The following is a 22,896-nucleotide window of genomic DNA, read 5'->3' on the forward strand; positions in this document are numbered from 1 at the left end:
CACCGTTAACGTTTAAAATAACTTGACAATGAATCGAATGTGTTTAGACAAGTAGGCTTTATTTATAACGGAGACAACCAAGCACTCTGCAACAGTGTAAAGGTACTTGTGCCATTATACACAGTCACAGCAAAAGCTCTTCATTTTAATTAACGCCATTTACAGACGTGGATGACCGACCATGCAAGAGACGTCGTTATTACCTTGGACTATGTGCGCGGTTGATATTTTTTAGAAGGGACCACACTTATTTTTAACCAGTAGCGTCACAAGTGCTGTAAAATGGAGACCAGCCTAAACAATAAATCAGCTCGGTTTTAGCTTTTCATCCCTAGCAAGAAGCTAAACATCCACCCACAATGGAGTAACAAGGGAGGCTCAGCCTCTATCTCCAAGTGACGCCATTGGTTAGTCCACCCATTGGGGTGGGCAATTTTTTGTCGTTTGCTCAGAGGGGCTCCTTGACAGCCCTGACTCCCTCCGACACCGCCTTCACACACTTCGCCATGGTTTGGGAGGCCCGGCTGATGGAGTCTGTGAGAAAGAACACGCACGCACAGAAGTTCATGTGTGGTGAATGGGTTCATGTGTGGTGAATGGGTGCATGTGTATACAGGCGAGTAGTGTGTTAAAAAATGTGATTGTGTGTGGAGGTGAGCAATGTGAATATATGCTTGTGGGTGAGTAATGTGCATGAATGTGGATTAGTGTGTGTAAGTAGGTGAGTGTGGAATGCAGTTTGCATGTGAGTAGTGTGAGTATGGGTGGAGCGTGTGAATGTTCTTGTGTGGTAATATCAATATACATGGTGTGTTACGAGTGAGTTGTGTTTCAGCATGTGTGGCACGTGCATAAATTCACTTATACTGCTCTGCACTACACAAACCACCATATGTGTTTATGCATGCCCAACTTATTTCTAAAATACCTGCAATTTCAGTTGCACTATGGTTATTGTTCATAAGTGTACGACAACACATTGCAACAATGACCTGTCATGTAGAAGTCCTTCAATGTCAGCTGTGGAGGCTGCAGGGGCTCATTTAACAGCTCGTGGTTCACCAGCTGCAAGCAGACAATACAACATCAGCCCCCAGTGATACGAGGCAATGTACATGGTTCAACACTTTCAATACACAATGCATGCGAGAAAAACTAAGGTTTGCATCTAACACCACATCAAACCATAGAAGATGGAAATGCACTGGGCATTTAGACTCTATAAACTGTAAATGGCATACATTTCACCAGTTTAATATTTTATAAAGTAGAACAGGGCATTGAGTTAAATGTCACACTTTGAAATAGGGGCACCAAATCAGCCTCTCGTCTCATGTGTAACTTGGGATTGTTTTACCATCTTATTTCTGACTTGTAACCTTTGTTGAACTTAGATCTTATAATTCAGTCGAGTTTCCAGGGACTCATAAAACAAACGCACGTCTTGTGCAATGACACGGCAATTCTTTATTTTAAATACATAGCAATGTATTGTATTAATTGATGCTTTACATTCAAGCGCAAAATAAGTGCAAAATCCTTATTCTTGGGTGCATGAGTTGAACTATGGAATGCCAGAGACAGACCTTGGCCATCTCGGTCGCCTGAGTGAAGTAGTTTGCCTCCTCCACATCGTTGTAGCGCACCAGGTTGGGGGACACCTCGGCCAGACGCTTCCGCACCTCTTTCAGCGAGTCGTACGGCAGGGTCATCTCAGCCACCTGCCGCACGGCAATCCCAGGGGTGTCGGGGAAGCCGGCGTTATGCAAGGTTTAGAGGAACCACCGGTTTCGGCGGCTTGACGAGACCACACCAATCCCACCCAGCATCCAGACCCCACCGGCCCAACTAAAGCCACTGTCAGCGCAATCAGACCCACCAACCACATCAGCCACACCAGCTGTACCAGACACCAACCCTGCAACTATACCAGCTATAACAGTGTTCCCACCAACTGCACTAGTCACACCAAACCCACACCAACACGCCATATATAATGGCCCTAACAATACAGGGTGCTTCAAAGAAAATGTTAACACTTCTGAGAATTTGCAACAATACCACAAGAAATGTGCCTCTGGGCTCTGGAGACCACCTGGAGAAGATTCCAGGCCATGTGTTGACAACGATGGCGATCAAGTGGAGACTCTTTGACTTTTTGAAGCTATTAGCATACATTTGTTATCATGTAACAGTAAATTAATCCGTTATTTTTCCATTAAAAACGATAGTCCCATAGAAGAGTTAACATTTTTTTAAGCACACTGTATATGAACACCAACCCCCACCACAGCCAGACTGATTTAAATAAAAAAAATCAGTCCCACTAACAAAGCCAATCCAAACCAAGCACACCAACTGCACAAGACACAGCTCCTGCACAAACCCCCACCATCCATACCAGCTGCATGAGCTCCCACAAGCCACGCCAGGCACATGAATCCAAACAGCCCACCAATTTAGTCAACCCTCAGACCACACCTCTACTTCGCCAATCCCCACTACCCTCACAAACCCAACCAGCCTCGTCATCAATCCAAACAGCCCCACCAACCCTACTAGCTCCTCCAAGCTTTACCGATCCCACGAACCTCACCAAACCGCAGCAGCCTCACCAATCCAACCAATACCACGAGCCATCACCGACTGAGCCCCTACCTCCGAGAGTGCGCGGATGATCTTCCAGTCCTCGCGCGCCATGCCGGGTGGCGTGATGGCCAAGTGCGTCATCTGGGCACGTCCCTCTGTGTTGACGTACGTTGCAGTCTTCTCTGTGTAGGCCGCGCCGGGCAGGATTACGTCGGCCATGGGGGCACCCGTGTCCCCGTGGTGGCCTATGGCGACACAGAGGGGGGGCAGGGGGTGGGGGTGTTCACCACAGTCGATACAGGAAGGCGTGTGCGTTATGGGGTGCTGGAAATAACGCTCTGGGATTCCAAAGCCAATCGAGCATGTACAAGTACAGCCCTTGAACGCTGGGCAGTACGGGGTTGGTGAAGGCATGCTGGAGTATCCAACTGCAGTTCAATGATGAATGTTGCTGTACTGCACTTGCTCCGCAAGTCTTATGAAAATGTGTTTCTGTGATAGTTACACCCATCCAAATGCTCTCCAGGCTCAAATCTGCTTAGCTTCCGACATAGGTTGAGTTCGGGAGCATTCAGGCTAATTTGGTGATTGGTCAATCACACATACGCAGAGCCAATCCCTACCTCTCCCCACCAAACAGCATTCAATAAATCAACAGTAGCACAATACAAGGTACAGTAGACTCTCGATTATCCGTGCTAATGGGGAGGATTGCCACAGATATTTCAAAAATATCCTTTTTCCGCGGATCTCTATGCCAAAAACTAACGATCATCCGATCGATGCGCGTGCTCAGTTATAAAACTTTCCTACTCGCGCGCAGAAGACTCGGCCTACTGAGTGGAAAGCGGCAGAGCCACGTCAATCAACATCAATCAAACTCCGCCCACTATTGTAAAGATATGCGACTGGTGGACCTTACTGTAGAGGCCATCATGTGGATTTCGGATTAACCCGAGCACATATTTGCTCGGTTTAAGCACATGACTTGTAACAAACATTTCCAAGAATAACAGAATATTAATTTGGGCATCAGAGAAAATCCACGAGTCATTAATTTACGTCAAAATCTCAGGTGCGCAGTTAATCTGCAAATCGGGTAAACCGCACGCGGATAAATCGAGAGTCTACTGTATATAAAATCCTGGGACGTTTGGTTTAAATGACCCCCAAGTTATTTTTGAAGGCATCACAGTTTGGGGCTCTCTCACCTTGGTAGATGATGAAGGAGCCCTTAGGCAGCTGTGCACGTGTCACAGTCTCCCCATCAGCCCCCAGCAGGTACAGCACCTTGGGAGGGCTCTTACGGATAGTGTCCACGCCCGCCTTGTAGCCCAGGTCCAAGGCAGCCACCTGACTCGCCACTCTGAACAGATGGCAACAATCACTCTTCGAGAGCGTGCAACAACGAAAATTATTTTATCGCATACCAGGTTGAGAGTCAAAAATACGTTTTTGGGAATAATCACCTCTCTAGAAAATTGCATAACTCTTGAGGCACTGTTGTGGATAATTATGGAAAATTAGAGACTTCAATTTGTCTCTCTCCAATTAAAATGCATTTTTACCCAATAACATATGGATTTCCAGGCCAATCTTATCCGACGGCATTTGTTTAAGCTATCAAAACTCTACACCACCAGCTTTGACCTTGCAGGTTTCATCAATAGGGTTGAAACAATACTGCTGGAATGCCCTAATGTTATTGGCAAGAGCACTACTTCCTTATGATGGAGCTCTGTTTAGCATAATAAGCAATCTCGTACATATTGTCATTTAATACAACCTAGAAGATTACATCAATCGTGCGGCGTACCCTCGCACCAACATGCAGTATTGTAGAGCACACCGAATGTCATGGTCTGTACATTCAGCTCACTAGACCAGGGCTCCCCCCTATTAGTCCAGCTAGCCAGGGTTTTATTCTAACGTAAAACCTAAATGATCAAGTAACGGTTATTTTTCTCCTATCTCAGGGGTCGGCAACCAAAAAATAACAGGAAAAGCCATTTTTTAGAATTCGATAAAAACTAAAAAACAAATATTTCAAGAGCCTCAATGCACGTGAATACGAGACGGTGGCCCCGAGTAGATAACGTCACGAAGCAGTCCTTAAAGAGCCGCACGCAGCTGCCGAACTCCACACAACTGGTCAGAAGACACTGGGCATCACCTGTGCAGGACGTTGAGGACCTTCCACTCGGGGGAGGTGCCAGCGATGGCAAGGCGGGCGCTCTGTGCGATGGCACTCACTGCTGCGTGGACTGCAGCCCCGTCGCCGCGCTGCAGAACGGCACTGCCCACCACCACCATGGGCTTCTTGGCAGCCGCAAGAACCTGGATAACACATCACCGTCATCATCATCATGATCAGCAGGAGCACTACAATTGGCTCTCTTGGCATTGGTCCGATCAGAACAATTATACTGGTAGGAACCTCCTGGTTACACCAGCCCACAGGGGATTATTGTGTCCGTCCGTCATGCAGGGAGGGGCTGAGTGGGGAGGGTGGGGCTCAGTGGGGGGTGGGAGGGGTGGGGGCTGGGTGGGGAGGGGCTGGTCACCCCGTGGTGCCCTTATAAAACTCAACGTTTAACCTACTCACGCCGGCTTGTGCCCGCCCTCACAGTCGGGCATATTTGGTCTAACCACACAGGTACGACATTTTAAGTACACTGACATTTAGCCTTTGTCTACAAAAGCGAGAATACATTTTAGCAGTCTGTTTATTGGATGAATAAATAGGATATCGATTGATTGCGTATTTTATTTGACTTGATCACGGTCGCACATTTGCTCCCTGTACCTTTGCGAAGGGATGCGTCCCAGAGGCCAGATCCTTCAAAACCTGTGGGGAGTCACCCAGGTGGTCGTAGGTGTAGGTCAAGTCCACCTTGGTGCCCACGACAGCCACCTGCAGCTCGTTGTGCAGCCAGCTGCCAGGACACATACAGACAACCGAAATGTGCGACGCAGTTCAAACTGTGAACAGGCGACCAGGTGAATGGGAAGGCTGGCGAGCAAGTGGTCCGGCAAGCGAGCTGGTGGACGTGTGAATGAGCAGGTAAACAAGTGAGTGCGAAGGTGAGCGGCGATCAAGCGAGTGAAGAGGCAAGGGGGAGCAAACAAGGGAGCGATTGGACGAATGAGAGCGTTCGAGCGAGGCGTGTCTGAACGAACGAGACAGTGGATAGGAAATATGAGAGAATGACAGTTAGCAGGAGACGGAGCGAGTGAACTGGCGAGGGCGCAAGTGAGCTGGTGAGCGAGCGTGTAAAGAGTGTGAGGTGAGAGAGGTAATGCGCCAAGGGAGCGAGACAGCGGATATGAGAGTGAAAGGTGCGAGTGGATAAGGCGTTCGTGGACGGCTGACCTCTTGCGGATGCGCGTGTTGAAGAGCGGCGCTTCGTAGCGCGGGTTAGTCCCCACGAGCAGCAGCACATCCGCCTCCTCCACGCCCGCGATGCTCGTATTTAGCAAGTAGTTCGACCGCAAGTCAGTGCTGCGAATCCAATCCAACACACACAGTGTTTACGGTACACAAGCGGCTGGCCAAACGCTGCCATCTAACACAAAAAATCCAAATCACCGTTTCGCTGTCAATGCCGGCGTCTCTGCCGTGCCACAGCTCACCCAGCACCAGACATGGGAAAGATCTCCTCCGTGCAGAGGCTCTCGCTGTCCAGCTTGTTGAGCAGGTCTTTCAGGGCCACCAAGGACTCGGCGTCCGCCATTCCGCCCGCGATCGCCGCGATCTCACTTCCAGAGACTCCGTGCAACTGAATCCACAGAGATACAACACAGGATCATTAGCCGGTGCGTGGGCAGGCGGATGACTAAGTGGGTAAGTAGGTGACTAGGTATCTGGGCAGGCAGGTGGATTGGTGAGTAAATGGGAAGGTGAATGTGTGTGTGTGGGTAGGGAGCGTTCATGTAGCGGTTAGCTCGCAGTGCTACGAATCCAGGGTTCAATTCCGTCCCATGGCCAACACCAGTGACAATTATCTGAACCGGTCCTGGGCCTCCTCAAGGTCGACTCAGCCTAAAATGAGTACCTGGTGCGGTGTAAACATCGCCACTTGGGAGACAAAGGCGACTCTTCCCCTCATGTACCGTTCCAGCCTTCATAGGTGCTCGCCAACAGCACTTGTCCCAAAAGTCCGGTCAGGCTATAAGGAGGATCTTTGTCTTTGTTTGTGGGTAGGAATACAGGTTGGTAGATACGTAGCCTTATACCAAGATGATAATTCACTGAGACAATTAGGGTATTTTTTTTCATGGAATACATAGAGGATAATTAAGAGGGGGCAGTTTCAACTGCATTGACATTGGCCTGATGAGATTAATGGCTCACAGAATCAGAGAAACACATTAATCAGATAAGAGAGAGACAAAGATAACAACACTGTATACATGTGATACACACAAAGAATTAAGAGACCTGGAGACAGGGGGTATAGATTAGCACATGATTTACAGACTATCTTCTTTATATGAGAGTTTTAAAAAAAGCAAAAGGCTACAATTGCTTTTTTTTATTGTGAGCCATTCCATCGACGACACAACGCATCACCAAATAACGTCACTTGGCTGCCAGCACATGCCCAGCTGAAGAACCCTGCCCTGAGTCGAATCGGCCCGAGAAAGGGGATTCTGCGTTAAAAGTGAGGGAAAGGATAAACTCACCGCGCCTGCTGCTCGACCCAATGCCTCCTCCCACCCACAGGGCACCAGGCGGCCCTGATCGTCTCTCACCATCGGCTGCGTGAGCCTCTGCCTCTTGAGCCCATCGTACGCAAACCTGCAAAGGGGGGCAGCTTGACATCGGTCACTTAAGTTTGTTGCCCTTCCCCCGCACCCCAGATTAGCACGGTTGACTATGTACGGTGCGAAAGAAGTTCTACGTACATACGTACATACCCCCTGCTGCGACAGCCTCTACGGCCGTACTTCCAGGGCCCTGCCACGCAGGATGTGGTGGCGTTAACACTCGTATAGCCATCGCACTTTTCGAAGGAAAAAGTCGATCAGTAGGTCAATCATGAAATCCAGTACCCTTTACTCTTTTGAGGATGACTCAATACGTAAAACAGGTGTGAACTTGTTGGATAAGTCCTTAAGCGGTGTTCCCGGCTGTTTATGCCGAGTTAGATCGTTTGTTTGTGTGAAAATAACTCGCAGAGTAAAAATTTTGGTCAATCTCATCATGAAGTTGCTCTAGTGATGCTACATTCATACGTGTTAAGACTTCATTGCAGCACACGATGGCGGTGCTATTATTTGCGACACTAAAAGTATTTTTTTCATGAAAAAAGCTTCAAAGCAATATTATGCACGCATCTAAAAGGTGACAGATATATTTTTTTCTGAGTTTTGTCAACTTTTTATAAACAAGAGACCACTGTGATTCAGGATCTCTTCAGTGAGTGAGATGTCCATAATACAGTTTTTTTTGGGTTAGATCGCGTAAATATATTAATGTGTCGTTAAACCCACCACCACCTGACACAACCAATTAGTAAGGTTCGTCACGTAAACAGAACATGCCAATTACTAGTACAGCACACCGGTGTGTTGGAGAACAAAGCCACGACATTTACAATCTTTTCTTGCTCGCCAACACACCGGTGTGCTGTACTATTAACGAATTGGCACGTTCTGTTTACGCGACAAACCTCACTAATTGGCTGTCGGGTGGTGAAGGGTTTAACGACACATTTATATTTTTACGTGATCTAACCCAAAAACCTGTACTATGGATAATATTGGTCGCGAAAGCCTACGTGTTAAACCGAGTGAGATGTTGTTCTCCCATATTTCCCATGCAACTTGATTTAGTTTTTCACCTCGTCCTATATCATCCGGTATTTGTCACCCACTAGCAAACGAGGGTGGAACAGACCCCGGGGCACCCCCACCTGGTCTTGTCGGATATCCACTCCTCGTTGATGTCCTCGTGCAGGCGTGGCAGGATGCGCATAACCTCGCCACCACGCGTGCTCACCACGATGTTACTGCCAACGGCGTCCAGCACGTCCACCGACTCGGTCTTCCTGCACACGGCAATGTGATGGTAAGTTGTCCGTGATGGTAAAACGGCAACCTCAACACACCCTCCCACCATACTGGACATCTTTGAAAAAGAGCTCCATAGCTCATCAGATTCCTCAAGTCTAAATAAAGATTCTGATTTGGATTCTGATACAGTGCTACAGCTGCCCAATTTGAAACTAAACTATGTTTTATTTACCAGATAAAGCCCGTGCATCGAAGTGTGGGATTTATAATCGCCAAGTAATCTAAATGCACGTTTCTAAATGCGGAGGGAAAAACTGGATAGAAAGAAGAAAACATCCACGTGACCATGGAGAGAAAACATGCAAACTATAAATATGCAGGTGTCAGGTTTGGGATCGAACCCACGACCTACTGCAAACCAGGCGAGGGAGATAACATCTTTATAATATAATATGTTTGATATAGCACTCTCTATGCTGACATCTCAAGAGCACTTTACATCATCTCATCTCAAACAGTTGAAAGGGCACCACCAGCGGCAGCTGTCTCTGAGGGCACATGGGTGATTCAGCACCTGGCCTGCAAACGGGGAATTCGTCTGTCAGAAGGGGGTGATGATTTCTATGCATAATCCAAATTGTGTAATTTTAAAATTTGGTAAATTTGAACCCCCGACACCAGCACACAATGGCTTATTCTCGCGAATGACACCAGGGGATCTTTCACGTCCACTGTGAAGCAGATGGCACACAGTATCATGGTTTTTACACCCGCAATAATAACCATGGTGGCCAATAACTTTAACCGTGAACCTCTGCAACAAGCACGAGGCCGCGTCACCGCCCAAGGACTGGAGATTCACCAAGCAAGCCTTAAACTTAAAAGAGACTTCACAAAATCACCGGGGCACCCCAACCATCACAGCAAACTACAAAACATGCACAACAAAGGCGAAATAATGAAGGCAGAGGGACCTTGTTTCCCACGGGCGGGCGGTGAAGGCGTAGGGCTTGGAGGTGAGGGCCCCCACGGGGCACAGGTCAATGACGTTGCCCGAGAGCTCCGAGTGGAACATCTTCTCAATGTAGGTGCCGACCTGCATGTCGCTGCCACGGCCTGTTGTGCCTAGGTCGTCCACGCCGGCCACCTCGCTCCCGAACCTAGCGTGCACCAACGCCAGGACCAAGCACGGTCTTTGTGAATCACTAAGCTAATGGTTACGTTAGACTCCAAACGTGTACACAGAACGAACACCACATCCCAATGTGCTCTTTCATTAAAACACTAATGTTCCAGTCTATTAAACACCGCATTGTGTGCTTTCAGATGTGCGTCTGCGACCAAATGAAATGCTTGTCTCCAATATTAGGAAGCCACTGGAGCTATGCATTATACCAAGAATATTTTTTAAGTCATCCAGTAAAGAAATATCATTTTCGCCCATAGATATTACCACACCATGCAAAAACAGGCATGTAACCCACAAGAAACAGGCATGAATCCCACTTCTTTCTTCTTTGAGTCAATGAACTAAGACTTTTTTTTATGTTACACAACACCTTGCCAACAGAACACTTGAAAGTAGTGCCGCTAATGAGCTTACAATCTGCTAAGTCAACGTGACTCAGCTTACCAACTCAATCTGGCTCACCTCTACCAAGTCAATGCGTCTTAATTTGTCCCAAGGGTAACCAACACAGAGGTTTCACAACAATGGCAAATTGACCTGATGCATCGCGTGCAGTGGATGCAGCGCGTCATGATGGTCTTCACTAGCGGCCCGATGTTCTTGTCCTCGACGGCTCGCTTGCCCTCGGTGAAACGGCTCCGATCACTGCCGAACATCATCGATTGGTCCTGTGTGCGCAGGTATCAATTCCACGTAAGGTATGTGTATGTATGTATGTTGAACTTCTTTCGCACCGTACGTAGCCAACCATACTAATCGGAGGTACGAAAAAATATATGCCTGTGTGGTTCCGGGTGCTAATTATTATGTTTCTGTTCAAAAAATTGAGGCAACACAGGATTAAACCTTAGTTTAAACCTCATGTCTGGTTTTATGAATGCGCGCTTACCTGCAGATCACACTCGCCACCTTGGTCACAGATGGGGCAATCCAAGGGATGGTTTGCAAGCAGAAACTCCATCACGCCTTCCCTGCAATGAGACATTATCCAAACGTATAAAATTGCTCTTTGAAACAGATGGGATTTGTTTCTTGATAGCCAATCTACATGCATACAAAACAAACATTATATCACTCATCATGTTTTTATATAAAGCACATTGCTGTACCTGGCTTTTTTGGTCTTTTCAGAATTTGTTAAGATATTCCAGCCCTTCATAACTGGCATGGCACAGGCTGCAACCGGCTGAAAGACAAGATGTTACAAAGATATATTATTACTCTACCTAACAGCACTAGCTAGACTATGGTAAATATTGGTACTGCAAGACCCTTAAACACACAATATTCCACTTAAATCTTCTTTACATGAGAGAAACATTGTAACAGAAAAGGTGCGCTATGATATAAACTTAGGAAAAATACATATTTCTTTACGTAACCAATAAAATGTACTGTCTGTATTGAGTAATAACACCGATGAATGTGCAGACCCACCTTGGGTGCCCGTTCTATCTCCACCAGGCACATCCTGCAGTTGCCAGCGACGGACAGACGATCATGGTAGCAGAACCGTGGGATCTGAACACCAACCTTCTCACATGCCTGCAGTCCACATGAGTCGTTAAGGGGGTTCAATAAAATCTGGTTGTAGTGGCACTGAAGTGAAAAATACTATCCCTCTGAAAAACTATGCAGTAGCCAATCATATCCCTAAAAACAAGTAAACCCGTAAAAACAAAGTTTTTCACTATAAATCCTTTATATGCGTGGCGGCTAGAGTCCTCTCGTCCTCTGGCTTGAGATGGCTGCCACCTATGGGTCACATGATTGTCTGCAGTATTAAACAATTGGTAATTAAATATTTAATTTGTTTTCCCTAAACAGTGTAAAATTTTGGAAAAAAAATTTCACGAACATTAATTGTCTCGCACAACGAGTATGTGTGCAAAATGTCAGCTCGATTGGATCACGGGAAGTGGGTTAAAAAACGACCGAAAGGTTTGTACGGTCGTAAGCAAGCAAGCACGCAAGCACGCAAGCAAGCAAGCACACAAACTTAATATAAAGGATTTAAAAACGTATCATCTCCTTTTTCCCCATGCGCGATTTTGATCACACACCCAGTAGCATGCCCATTACTACACTCTTTTATCTCCGAAACTAATTCTGATTGGCGGCAGTTTTACTTTTTATAGCAGCCATTAATTTCACCGCAACACATGCGTATGAATCAAGAAACATGGAGCCTAGGTTTGAAAAATGCAATGCCCAACACAAGGAAATGAAGAAAGAACTGAAGGTACATTCATCACCTGTAACACCGTGGTGCCCGGCTCAACCATCACCGACTGCCCGTCGACAAACACTTCGATCGCATTGCTCGCAGCAGCACTTGTGTGAACTGTGAGAGGCATCACACAGATTAAAATGATTTGGTGTAGGATATGCACGAGTATGCATATATTGCAATGTGGTATCACGATGAACGTGAACGTCGCACGTTGTTCATCGCAATGCGGAACGAAACGATGAATACAATTCCATGGCCGTCAACTTAATTGGCTTCAGATTTAACACTCAAAGATGTGTATTGCATTTACAAGAGCTCTGTCCCTTATGCAGACCACCAGCATTTTTGTGTGTTGTTGAGTCCATTTGTTTTCCAGCCTGCACTCATCTTTCTAGCGTAATGTTTTCTCACCATTTACACAATTTAATGGCACTAGTGCAAAATATTATCATGCATTTCTATGACAATAATATAACATTATCCCAGGGTAGTACTGTATAATAAATGTCATACAAATACAGAAAATAATGACTAATCAAAAGACATTTAACACGTAAGTAATACATGTTTGAGACGAGGCTCAAAAGAAAGCTGTCTCTGGTGTAGACCAATCAGTTTCAAGGACAATGCATATATTATCAGAGCATGTGTTTTGCTTGCATTCTGATGACAAGCATTGTGGTTCTGCGACATGATTCCTTGTAAAAGGTTTCAGTTTGGTATTTTAACATCTTAACACTTGTTTTGTTGCCAGAAAAAATGGGAAAAACCTATTATCACATTTTGGTTCTGGCAAAGGAGGTCCAATGATGGAACCCAGTGTGTTGTCTAAAACATTTGCATTACGGGTGTGCTCTCTGACTAATCTCTGACAACATGTTTAAGCCAGCTTATACTTTACTGTCTACGACACAACAACACGAATAATTAATTTCCATGCGGTTAAGTCACTCACTCTGATGAGTAGCGGGCAAAGGTGTCTTCATGTTCTTGGCCAAAGTGGCCAGGGTCCGAATGCGCTGCATGACTGCAGAGACTGCAAAAGTCACACACAACGACAAACTTTTGTAAACGTTTCCTGTAATGCAAGTTATGGTATGAAACAACGGATTTAATAATACATTGCGGGACTGCGGGCTTAATGGCATTATAATTTCAATGACATGTTGTACAGTACATGTACAACTTAAATATTGACAGAAAAAAATACCGCATTTTGGAGAAAAAGTAACTTCCATTAAAGACTCTGAGCGCTGTAAATATGTCCTTGTTTCGTTCCTAAAGTTGTGTTAATTGTGTGTTGAGAGCAAAAAATAAGCATTTAATCGTAAGACGAACACAGCAGTAAGGGTAAAGAGGTCATTAAAGAAGTACAAACAGCGCCCTCTACGCATTAACGTCTCCGTAATGTTGTTTACAAGTCCAGAGAATCACACAATGCGTATGTTTTCATACAAAGCGTAGAATAACAATACACTTACGGCTGATATAACCTATACTTAATTCAGCACAAGTGTATAGAAATGCTTTTAACCCAGTTACATTTAACTTAACGTCATCACATTACGAAGGGCCTCGTACGTGATCGTACGGGCGCCTCGTAACCACCGCATCAATGTTGTTCAACGAGCGGCTTAAACAACACCCGTATCCCTTCGCACAATTTACTTTAGCGATGACAAAATCTAGTGATTATTACAATTAACGGTGGCGAAACAAACCCGACTTAAAACTCCGCACCGCCGTCACCTGTCAAGGGCAGACCTGGGGGGGGCCTAAGGACAAAAACCGCGTCGCGTCAAACCTTTAAAAGCACCTCCAATCCCTTCGCACGCACGACCTTAAACCCGCACACAATTCCACAGCCAGCTGTCTATCACGTAGAATTCGTTTACGATGAGAATTTAAACAAAAACGCGGCGAAGACGTTTACCCGAGTTGCTGAGTGTGGGAGGTTTTGAGGGCGCAGGCTTTTGTCTGAGCCCAGGCCTTGCCGCCCTCCGAATCCAAAACGTGGAACCGGATTCGGCCGGGGTCAGAGGTCATCCCCCGTGGGGGGGGGGCATTCCTCGTGTTCAGAATCTGAAATGTTTGAACTAGTTAGGAGGCTTTCGCGACCAATATCATCGATGATATCGGTGTTTTTTTTGTTGGGTGAGATCGCGTAGATATATAACTGGAGGAACACCAAAGAAATATTAATCTGAAATGTTTCACACTGAAATGTTTGAACATTGAAATGTTTTATCACTGAAATGTTTTAACACTTGAGTTAGCAGGCTTTCGCGACCAATATCATCGATGATATAGGGTATTTTTTGTTGGGTGAGATCGCGTGAATATATAACTGGAGGAACACCAACGAAATATTCATCTGAAATGTTTCACACTGAAAATTTTCACACTGAAATGTTTTAACACTGAAATGTTTTAACACTGAAATGTTTTAACATTTAAGTAGCAGGCTTTCATGACCAATATAATCGATAATATCGGTGTTTTTTGTTGGGTAAGATCGCGTAGATATATAACTGGAGGAACACCAAAGAAATATTAATCTGAAATGTTTTAACACTGAAATGTTTTAACACTGAAATGTATTAACACTGAAATGTTTGAACACTTAAGTTAGCAGGCTTTTGCGTCCAATAGCATCGATAATATCGGTGTTTTTTGTGTTGGGTGAGATCGCGTAAATATATAACTGGAGGAACACCAAATACATATTAATCTGAAATGTTTTACACTGAAATGTTTTAACCCTGAAATGTTAGAACACTTAAGTTAGCAGGCTTTCGCGACCAATATCATCGATAATATCGGTGTTTTTTTTGTTGGGTGAGATCGCGTAGACATATAACTGGAGGAACACCAAAGAAATATTAATCTGAAATGTTTCACACTGAAATGTTTGAACACTGAAATGTTTGAACACTTAAGTTAGCAGGATTTCGCGACCAATATAATCAATAATATCGGTGTTTTTTTGTGAGATCGCGTAAATATATAACTGAAGGAACACCAAAGAAATATTAAATTATTTCGAATGCAACTGTCAGCAGTAGCGGAACACGCGTGTCAACGCGGACACTCAATTGATATTGATAGTTACAAGTTCTGTGCAAAACTAGTTACTATTGGCCAATTATCGAAATTGAGAGAAATAAAAAATAATTTTAACCGTTCGGATAGCTACAGACTTCGTGCTGCTTGGAAGCGAATAATCAAATAATACATTGTTTCACTGCATGGCTATGCAGGTAACCTTACTTCAATAGGGATTACCGTTGGTACGGCGATTATAGGACACACACTCGACATTTATTACCATATAAATAACCCAAGTGGCAATGGATACCCATTGTCGTTTATATGTATTCATTAAACCCCCAAGCAGAGCGCACACGTGTTGTCATCACATCTACGCCTCTATTTAAGGAACGAAACAGGAAGACTTCTCCACAAATCTGGCTGTGTCGCCTGATGAAGCTAGATGTAATTACTGGCGAAACGTCGTACTCGGATTGTAAATGTTGTGGCTTGGCTCTCCAACGCACCGATGTGATGTACTAGTAACGAATTGGCACGTTCTGTTTACGTAACAAACCTTACTAATTGGCTGTGTCGGGTGGTGGCGGGTTTAAGGATATATTTAAGCTATCCCCAAAAAAACTATGATCGAGATTCTGAAATGTTTAAGCTGCTGTCAAACGGAATAATGATCGTGGGGTTTTTCCCCCCACCCTTTTCAGGCAATAAACAATGCTTTGAGATGTTCGAACACTGAATGGGATACCCTTTTTGGAAGGAAGTTAAAAGCACGGACAAAGCAAGCTCTGGTTTTTGTTTCCATGTTCGCCACAAGTCCCTGCGGTTAATGCAGACTTGATCCCTTGCAAAGGGTGGTTGAACATCGTCACACTTTTTTTAAACAATATATATGAAGACGTCTTTAGAATGCCTGTGAACAAATCACACGGAGTACGTCCGATCTCGTTAGATTATCGAAATCCAAGATGCGTTGAGCCTGGAGAGAGTGCTTGGATGGGTGAGTTCATTTCAAGTTTTCAATGTTCATTTATTTGGTATAACCCTGTGAAGCCATGCGGCTCTTAAGTCGGGTGCTTGTGTTGCAGTCGAAACGTCGTGAGAATTTTTATTGTTTAATAGTTTTATTATTTTATCATTTCCCTTCTACGTGACTTTACCGAAAGAACCAAGAATATAAATAATAATAGGTTTTACCCTTTGTGGCAAAAACATAGGAGGCGTTAAGATGTTCAAACACCAAATAGAAACCTTTGGGGCCGTCCATAAATGACGTCACGCACCTAGGGGTGGGGGGGGGTCAGACATTTGTGACGATGTGTGACGAGGGGGGGGGGGGTGTTGAGAAATGTGACGTCCCATCAAAATGCGCAACTTTAAATAAATATAGAATTGTTATAACAACACTAATTGTTATAACAACACTCCTACAACATCAGAGTGCAGCGCCACATTAAATACGCTATACAATGACAATAGTTGAAAGTGATTCGAAGCATGTTTTATTTTCAAATAGAAATATGGTTTTGGGGGGGGGGGGCAGACCTTTGTGACGTCATATTTGAGGGGGGGGGTCTGACTTTTTGTGACGCCGTGTGACGAGGGGGGGGGGGGGTCAAAACTTGTCCAAAATCGCGTGACGTCATTTATGGACGGCCCCTTTTGCAAGGAATCAATTACTACATTAACCACACACGGTGCTTGTGGTTAACATGCAAACAAACATTCTCTGATTTTTTTACGCATTGCCTTTGAAACCGATTAGTACTTTTGATTCTGGCAAAAAGGTCCCATTTAAAAAAAGCGTGGTTATAGTACAAAGCTAGATTTTAAGCTTTTTTACACCTGACGAAGGAAGCTTGTGTTGCCTCCGAAACGTCGTGATCTAATTTAGTTATTTTAATTTATTATTATTTTATCATTATTTTTTTTACCTACGTGACTTTACCTAAAAAAGCGTTTAGCGATAACAAAATAAAAAATCTGTGACTGTTATAACGCGTTATACTCTTTTTATTTCAGCCGCTTAAAAAAAAAAACCTCACTTTCTCTCTTTTTAAATCCTTTATATTAAGTTCGCTTGCTTGCGTGCTTGCTTGCTTGCTTACGACCGTGCAAATCTTTCGGTCGTTTTTTAACCCACTTCCCGTGATCCAATCGAGCTGACATTTTGCACACAGACTCGTTGTGCCAGACAATTAATGTTCGTGAAAAAAAAATCCCAAAATTTTACACTGTTTAGGGAAAACAAATTAAATATTTAATTACCAATTGCTTAATACTGGCAGACAATCATCTGACCCATAGGTGGCAGCCATCTCAAGCCAGAGGACGAGAGGACTCTAGCCGCCACGCATATAAAGGATTTAGAGTGAAAAACTTTGTTTTTACGGGTTATACTTATTATGGACAGGAATCCTACTTTTATCTTAATAATAATTATTATATTATAATGAACGTGGGTTCTGTGTCGTGCCCTTTAAAGTCCACGTGGTGGCGTTTGCTTCGGATGAAACGGAACGCACGCGCCTCGCCGGGTCACACAAAGCAACAATCGAATTTTTGTTTCGTTAAATGCTTCTACAAGAGTGGCGAGGTTTAGTTACTCTAATAATAATAACGATGATGATGATGATTGTTATTATAACAACGACGATAAACTCGAGTTAGAAGTTATAAAGCTTTTCGCAATAACTTAGTATCGAGTCTCGGGCGGTCCGTTCTTCCACGACCACTTCACTGCATCGTCGCCATCGGACCCTTTTATATTTAATTTTATTGATTTATTGATTAGTTATCTGTTTAAACAAATAATAAAAGGGTCTTAAACGTTGCATAGTTGATCGATTTTCGCCGTGCGAGTTTCCGATCGCTTCGACAAGAAAGTGGTACAAGCCTTCGTCTTACACAACAATACGGTACAGTAAACGTCTTTGTTGATTATTTTGTTGTTGTTGTTTATTATTGTTGTTGTTGTTGTTACACGCATACAACATGTACCGCCGTGTTGTTGAAGTTTACCGCACCACATACTTTAGTTAAATTAACTTGTTGTAACCAACACGCTAATTAAATACTGCATTTAAAATCAACCGGCTACTACACAGTACTGTATTGAGTACTGTATTGCATGTTTAAATGTATTTAAAACATCACACGGTACATATACACAATGCTTGCGTAAGTTACATCGTATAACAGTTTAATTAAAAGTATTTTTGTTGTATAACACTGTACAGTTGTACTCCTATTGCAGTATTGTGAGTGGAGCGGTGGCGCAGTGGTTAGCGCACTGTGATATGAACCCAGCCGGCATTCTGAATTAAATCCCCAATCCCGGCTAACATCAGTGGCAACACGATGATCGATTGATCCCATTACTACCTCTCCACACCGCCGACCCACATTTCACCAACCGGCATTGACCAGCGTGGTGAAGTATGGTCAAACATGGTAACGGGGCCTTCATCCAGCAGTAAATTGTCCATATCAAGAGGCATAGCTTTGATTGCATTGTTCCTTTACACGTGTACGAAAATGCACGAGTATCGTACACTGAACTAGTGTGCTCTACTTTTATTCAAGTTTCCTGGACGGTATAGCACACAAACACGTGTACTGTTATTCAAGTGTTAGATGTGGTACACTCACTACACGTGTACTGTGATTCAAGTGTGCTCTATGGTATAGTACACCACGTGTGCTGTGATTAAAATGTGATCTATGGTACAGTACACCATACACGTGTACTGTTATTCAAGTGTGTTCTACTGTATAGCACACAAACACGTGTACTGTTATTCAAGTGTGCTCTACTGTATAGTACACCATACACGGGTACTGTTATTCAAGTGTGCTCTATGGTACAGTACACATACACGTGTACTGTTATTCAAGTGTGCTCTACTGTATAGTACACTCACTACACGTGTACTGTTATTCAAGTGTGCTCTACTGTATAGTACACTCACTACACGTGTACTGTTATTCAAGTGTGCTCTACTGTATAGTACACTCACTACACGTGTACTGTTATTCAAGTGTGCTCTACTGTATAGTACACTCACTAGACGTGTACTGTTATTCAAGTGTGCTCTATGGTATAGTACACTCACTACACGTGTACTGTTATTCAAGTGTGCTCTACTGTATAGTACACTCACTACACGTGTACTGTTATTCAAGTGTGCTCTACTGTATAGTACACTCACTACACGTGTACTGTTATTCAAGTGTGCTCTACTGTATAGTACACTCACTAGACGTGTACTGTTATTCAAGTGTGCTCTATGGTATAGTACACCACGTGTACTGTTATTCAAGTGTTAGATGTGGTACAGTACACTCACTACACGTGTACAACATCGGACTGCTGTGTTTGACCCAGATAACTGTAATTCTATAGAATTGGCCGATGACAAATACGGTGAAACAGCAGTTTACATAACTAGTCCATGTTGCTGTGAGTCGTCTCCGCTGAGTCGATCTTTGCTGTTGATAAGTGGGTGTCACACCACGTGTGTTATCACGACTGTACTTATTATACACACGTGCGGATTTTTAAATCCTTTATATTAAGTTCGCTTGCTTGCGTGCTTGCTTGCTTAGGACCGTGCAAATCTTTCGGTCGTATTTTAACCCACTTCCCGTGATCCAATCGAGCTGACATTTTGCACACAGACTCGTTGTGCGAGACAATTAATGTTCGTGAAAATCTTTTTCCAAAATTTTACACTGTTTAGGGAAAACGAATTAAATATTTAATTACCAATTGCTTAATACTGGCAGACAATTATCTGACCCATAGGTGGCAGCCATCTCAAGCCAGAGGACGAGAGGACTCTAGCCGCCACGCATATAAAGGATTTAGAGTGAAAAACTTTGTTTTTACGGGTTATACTTGTTCGTGGTGTTCGGAGTGGTCATGCAACTCGGGCACTCTGCAGAGAGTTCAGCCTCGTGCTTAAGATGACCTCCAGAAATGCAAATAAGCAGACGGATCGAGTGATTGTGTAAGAAATCGTTTGTGGGTTTGTTTATTTACAGAGATGGACATTTGAAGAAGACATTACTGATTTTTATTCTCACTTTGGAGTGCGTGTGACTCATTGACACAGCAGTGGGTTACATGTACAAAATGTACATATTTATATATGAAACGTTGGAATAAGGTTGGCACAACGTGGCCCAACGTTGGCTCAACATTGGCATGCTCACTGGGTAGATGCCACTCAACAGGGTACATTTTTCAGCATCGACCAATCCTCACCGATTTCCTAAATTGTAAAACAACACAACTTATCAATGTACGTGTACAGACAGCCATTTATACATTCACTGCTGGATGAGCCCCCCACCACCACGTTCTGTGAAGATTATTTGACCTTTCTTCACCACGCTGGTCAGTGCGGGTTTGGTGAATGTGGGAGCATAGAGTTACAGTACAACAATGTGCAGTAGCCCCCCCCCCCCACACACATTCTCCTGCCCATTACGTTGCCCTGAAGCCTGTAACAACATCCTTGCTGTGCGTGATGGGTCACCCACCCAAGCGTTATCCTAGCTCATCCTTGCTTAACTTCCTAGGATCTAAATAACAGTCACTGATATGTAGTTGATTTCAAGAATTGCAGACCTGATACGGTGCATGGAGGGTTTGACCCGACTGCCATGGATTTCTTGGGTACAAATCTTAAATCAGCAGCTCGGCAGAAATGAAAAGGCAGATAATAGCCGGATATGGAAGTTAAATATACAGGACAGACATAATCTACCTGTGGGTGTGCACCACCACTCCTTTTCCTGTGTTCCAGTGAACCGTAGAGTATTGTTAATGAAATCACGTGCAAACGAGTGGTCCTTGGGAGGGTGGACACTTAAATGTGTTTGTTATTGAACATCATTAATCTTCTTGCCTACGATTGGTACTCCTCATCCATTGGTTTAAGTGGACAAAAAGCCTTAATTATAACCTTGGAGAGAAGAGTGGCTTTGTGGAACGCAAAGGTGCTTTACACTTTGCAGAAGGTGCACGGTTGATGCATATAAACTTAAATTTCGACTTAAAGCTTTCGTGACTGCAGGGATTCATCTTCTTGGTTCTTTCGGTAAAGTCACGTAACTTTACCGAAAGAACCAAGAAGATGAATAGAAACTTCGTTTTTTCTTGTATTTGTGCAACGGGACATCTTCCTATGTAACTCCATTCCCCGATGTTGGTTAAAATTTGTTCTTCCAAACTTCACCGTTACATACTAAGTGCACCGTTCGCAAATTTATCCAGCATATGTCCAAGCACATTACAATATTTCCTGAAAAAAAATGCTCTTCACCCACAAAAGGGGGGGGGGGGGCTCACTGAGGCTCTAGGCTTTTTTTTCTTAAAGGCCCTGCTACACACTGGGATGTTTGATCAATTCCATTGCTACGTGGTACCGTGTCCTTCCCCCGCACCTTCGGTAAGCACAGTTGGCTATGTACGGCGCGAAAGAAGTTCAGCATGCATACACGCGCAGATTTAAAAGTTATATTTCAATACTGACTTCCCCTGGCAACCTCGCAGCATCTCGTTTTTTTTTTCAGGCAGGCTTTAATCAAGTATCAACCCTGGTTAGCTACTGGGATCTAACTATATTGGGCACATTAAAGGTGATTTGGTTGTAGGCAAGACTTATTGAGAATACAGTGCAATGCTAATTATAATAAACAATTGGCAAAGCGCACATTTTGTCCCTCCAGCCAGCCAGCCAGGATCTTCCCCATCCTGTGTCAGTCATGCATGTTGTTTGACCATACTTCCCCTCACTGGTCCGTGAGAGGAGGAACCAGACCGGTTCTTATATCATTCGCCACTGATGTTCGTAGCAATTGCTGGGAAATTAACTCCGGTAGCTGGGTTTTATAGGCCAATGCACTTACCCACGAAAAACGTGGAGTATTTGAAATTGTTAACCTCACCTGAAGCATTCCGCAAAATCTCTCAGCGGTTCTCATGTGTCCCATGCATGCATGTCCATTTGCTGCATGTGCATTATTCACACAACAGCTGTGGTTCCAGAATGGCGTATGCAGCTGTGGCATGTTGAACACTTGTGGCTTACAACAACTTGGCAGTTGCGCGTTGAGCGTACGCACATTTACACAACCACAAGTGGAGACGAACCTTCGCTTCAAACAAACCAAACCTCTATGCGCACTACAGGAAATGTTCCCATCGCCTGCCCACATGGGTGTTTACTTTTATTTCATTTACCTCGATTGTGCTCTCAGCTTCAATTTAACACGGCGAATGATCCATCTGGATCTCTGGCAGAGCAGTGCAATGACCCCCAGAAGCGGATATCACAGAGTTACCTCTGAGATCCCTCCAAGTGACCTAGTCTGCACAGTAGAGGGCACCACTATCCCACCAGCTCTGCCGTATGAGTAATATTTGCCGCGTGACGGTAAAGCGATGTTTTAATCCCCAGAGCTGCAGGTTAAGCCAATTTAAGTGACGGATTACATTTAATGGTTTTTTTGTCCAGTCGTTGGTGACCAGACTTAGACCATCAACCCATTACACTTGAGAGCCCAGGTTAATCGTAAGGAGCCGCCTGGATTTGAACTGAGGAATTGAGCAGTTTGATTCAATGTAAGAATTGCCAAAATTTAGCTTACTTTTCATTTGTGCATGGTGTTCACTCACGTTCTGTTAATGCTCACGAATCCAGCCTTTTCACATGCAGTTATGCGAATTATAATTACAGTATTTTCTTTGGTTTGGCCAAAGTTGCGTCGTTAAAACCCTCCACCACCCGGCACGACCCAACAAATTAAT

At 44.2% G+C, this 22,896-nt stretch overlaps 2 protein-coding genes across 2 annotated transcripts in view; one reads left to right on the plus strand and one right to left on the minus strand.

Annotated features, from left to right (window-relative positions):
* Window positions 1-38: 38 nt before the first annotated feature.
* NDUFS1 (NADH:ubiquinone oxidoreductase core subunit S1) lies at window positions 39-14,069 on the minus strand. Its single transcript, XM_061563342.1, has 19 exons — window positions 13,963-14,069; window positions 12,985-13,065; window positions 12,052-12,140; window positions 11,234-11,341; window positions 10,906-10,982; window positions 10,686-10,767; window positions 10,334-10,464; window positions 9,582-9,767; window positions 8,508-8,642; window positions 7,276-7,390; window positions 6,223-6,368; window positions 5,963-6,091; window positions 5,396-5,525; window positions 4,763-4,926; window positions 3,801-3,955; window positions 2,659-2,834; window positions 1,587-1,721; window positions 993-1,065; window positions 39-534 (listed from the first exon to the last, which is right to left on the minus strand). Exons 2-19 carry the CDS (start codon window positions 13,052-13,054, stop codon window positions 449-451), a joined length of 2,187 nt encoding a protein of 728 aa, XP_061419326.1. The 5' UTR covers window positions 13,055-13,065; window positions 13,963-14,069; the 3' UTR covers window positions 39-448.
* Window positions 14,070-17,599: 3,530 nt separating this feature from the next.
* Window positions 17,600-22,896, plus strand: part of LOC133349689 (integrin beta-1-like) — a 59,830-nt gene continuing 54,533 nt past the window's right edge. Inside the window, exon 1 of the mRNA XM_061563346.1 lies at window positions 17,600-17,995. The gene's annotated coding sequence lies outside the window, so the exon portion shown is untranslated. The remainder of the gene's footprint in view (window positions 17,996-22,896) is intronic.

The sequence above is a fragment of the Lethenteron reissneri genome, chromosome 31 (genome assembly GCF_015708825.2).
Source record: "Lethenteron reissneri isolate LAM-NWPU_2019-01 chromosome 31, ASM1570882v1, whole genome shotgun sequence".
NCBI lineage: Eukaryota > Metazoa > Chordata > Hyperoartia > Petromyzontiformes > Petromyzontidae > Lethenteron > Lethenteron reissneri.